We start from the raw sequence: 2962 nt of genomic DNA, 5'->3' as shown, positions 1-2962 counted from the left end.
AGAGGGGCTGTGAGGGTCAGAGCGCGCCTTTGGTAGCTGGCAGCAGGGCGTGGACAGTTTTCAAACGTGGAAGCCTCGGGAGCTCAAGCACAACCACAGCCTTTCTCCGAACGCTGGAATCACTTGATCCAGGACTGCCAACTTTGCACTTCTGGTCTCAAGGCTTTAGGTCCGGGACAGTATTTGCAAAGAATGGGAGAAAAAGCTCACAGCGTGATCACCGAGGAACAACAAACTGCCTCCCCTATTGTCAGACCTAACGTAGGGCACTTTGTCTAGTCGCTGGCACTGCAGATCCTGCCAGTTCCTGTGGGAAGCTGCAGCAAGCTCTAAGGGAAGGCACGATTTAGGGAACAGATCCACTACAATCTCCAGCAGAGTCTTTTAGAAGACACCTTTGCTGACCCTACAGTGGACTCGGCCGTTATTTTGCCCTTAGCCTCTGTAAGGGGAACAGGAACCCCGAAGATGCTCTGGGGGCTGGAGCACCTCTCCTATGAAGACAGGCTGAGAAAGTTTAGCTTGTTCAGCCTTGTGAAGGCTCCAGGGAGTCATTAAAGCAGCTTCCAATACCTAAAGGTGCCTACAAGAAAGCTGAACAGTGGATTTTTGCAAGGACATGCAGGGATAGAACAAGGTGGAATGTCTTGAAGATGACAGAGGGTAAATTAAGATTAGATGGTAGGAGATGTTCAGTATGAGAGTGATGAGACACTGGCACAGGTTGCCCAGAGAAGCTGTGGCTGCTCCGTCACTGGCAGTGCTCAAGGCCAGGTTAGACGGGGCTTGGAGCAACCTGGTCTAGTGGAAGGTGTCCCTGCCCATGGCAGGGGGGTTGGAACTAGATGAGCTTTAAGGTCCCTTCCAACCCAAACTGTTCTGATTCTGAACACTACCCTACACAGCACCAGAGTATGGGTGCAGTATGGCCCCAGGCAGGTATTGCCCCACTTCAGCAATTACTGTCTTGACTGCTCAGTATATGAGGCCATCATACACTCGCAAAGACTCGAGACGGCGTCAGAGGAGAGGGACCACCACCCTTCACACAGAAGAAAGTCAAAGGACAAGGTCTGGTGGAGTAAAACAGCTTCCATCTCCTGGAGGGAGCTGCAGCTCTGAGCAACAGCACATGCACACACACTCCACAGCAACTTCAGGCAGTGTCTGCTGCCACCAAATACTGCTCACCCATGTGGTTACCTACCTGCATTTTGGGAAGCCTCAGTGGCCATGTCAGAGCCAGAGTCACCCTAGAGCAGAAGGATCATGGCCACAGTGTGCACTCCGAGATGGGTACATGAGTACCTCACGCCACCACAGCAGTTCCAGCTGTGTTTCTTATACCACTTCAATTTCACATGGTCTTTCAGCCCCCCCACAGTCGAGGTGCTCATGTAAAGGAAAACTTCAGTAAAAGGAAAGCTCATGAAACTGTTACTGATGGCATGGTAAGGACAGAAGGCACTTGTAAATGTGTTAGGGGAACAGCAAGGAGGCATGTGGTTGAACAGGCTGAAATAACCAACAATCATGCTGCAGAAATTTGTAGCAGATCAACAAGTTATCTTTTACCTCTTACTACAGAGAAGGAAGAGTAGAAAATTGTTCAGTTTACTTTTTTGTTTGTTTCTTTTTTTAGAACATCCATCTAACCATTTCGGACATTTTCCAGTGTAAACCACATTGCAGTCCCTCTGGGTGTCTGCCTGAGCTCATCAGACATCAAATTTGCCCCAAGATCCAGAAGCCTCCAGTACAATTCCCTTTTCCCAGCTTATGTAAGTAGCAACCAGACAAGCAGAAGACAACCGAGTACATGAACTGCAAAGGCTGCAAAGCAAGCTTAATACCTCAAAGGGAATCCCCATTTTGCACCCACAGGAAGACCAGCCACTAAACAACCTATGGGAAGCCCATGTTCCTGAAGTTGCATGTATGTGGGACCACCTGCAGCACACTTAAAAACCCCAAACCCAACAAACAGACAAGCAAGGCTACTGGTAAACATTTTGTAAAAGATTTATTTAAGTATCCTTTATCACAAAGAGGAAAATACATATAAAGATTAGAAGCATGCAACCATCTTCACATTTCTATTTATTTTTCTTGCATTCACAGCACATGGTAATAGAACTCCCGTGCCACCCTCACTTCTTCCTGAAAACTACTATGTTTCAAGAACATGGGATAACCAAAATACCACAATGAAGGTAAGATAACATATTCAGGAAAGTGCAAAGTAAAAAGAGTCACGAATATACCACATTCAAACCCCGTCCCCCTCCAGAAACTGGATAAAGGCAAACTGTCATTTTGCTGCACGATCAGATTGTCTTTATGACCTACTTTATAAAAAAATTAATATAAATTAAGGGCATGATCCTGCAGACACTTATAATTGTAGCTAACTTCAATCGCAGATTGGCTCAGTTGGTGTTATTAAAAGCCACAAGTTAGTCACATGCATAAGTTCTTGCAGTGTAAGGCCCTAAGGCAATAAAATGTTTAAGAGCATTAAGGAGAACAAAAATTAAAGCAAACAAAATCACTCTCAGATGTGTTTTGCTTAGTAAGTTTGTATCAAATATTTTAAACAGAACAGTTTGCTCCTAAAGCCCTGAATATTTCTATTACTTAAGCAGTTTTGCAAGATTAAAAGACAAAACCCCCAGGAAGCTGGTACAGATGTTAATCAACATTAAAATTGCTTCAGGCAGGTATGTAGGGAGGTGGAGGTTCCTTCTCAGGCATCTTCACTGCCATTTCATAAGTGGGCAGAACATACTGAGGAGAAGACATTTTGAAGAGATTAATGTAGAGGTTTAGGGAAAAAAACCAAAACAAAACAGAACAGCACAAAAGCACTGATGCCCCATCAGCAACTTAACCCTCTGTTGCAGGTAAATGTTTAAGAAGAACTTGCTGCTGTTTCTAGAAAGATAGTAAGGAAGTGAAAGAA

At 45.0% G+C, this 2962-nt stretch overlaps 1 protein-coding gene across 1 annotated transcript in view; it reads right to left on the bottom strand.

Annotated features, from left to right (window-relative positions):
* Positions 1 to 1998: 1998 nt before the first annotated feature.
* Positions 1999 to 2962, bottom strand: part of LAPTM4A (lysosomal protein transmembrane 4 alpha) — a 5691-nt gene continuing 4727 nt past the window's right edge. The window contains exon 6 of the mRNA XM_010021090.1: positions 1999 to 2787. Coding sequence (XP_010019392.1) covers positions 2713 to 2787 — 75 coding nt within the window. The 3' untranslated portion in view covers positions 1999 to 2712. The remainder of the gene's footprint in view (positions 2788 to 2962) is intronic.

The sequence above is a fragment of the Nestor notabilis genome, unplaced genomic scaffold, assembly GCF_000696875.1.
Source record: "Nestor notabilis isolate BGI_N333 unplaced genomic scaffold, ASM69687v1 scaffold24658, whole genome shotgun sequence".
Lineage (NCBI taxonomy): Eukaryota > Metazoa > Chordata > Aves > Psittaciformes > Psittacidae > Nestor > Nestor notabilis.
This window is presented reverse-complemented; position numbering and strand designations above follow the sequence as displayed.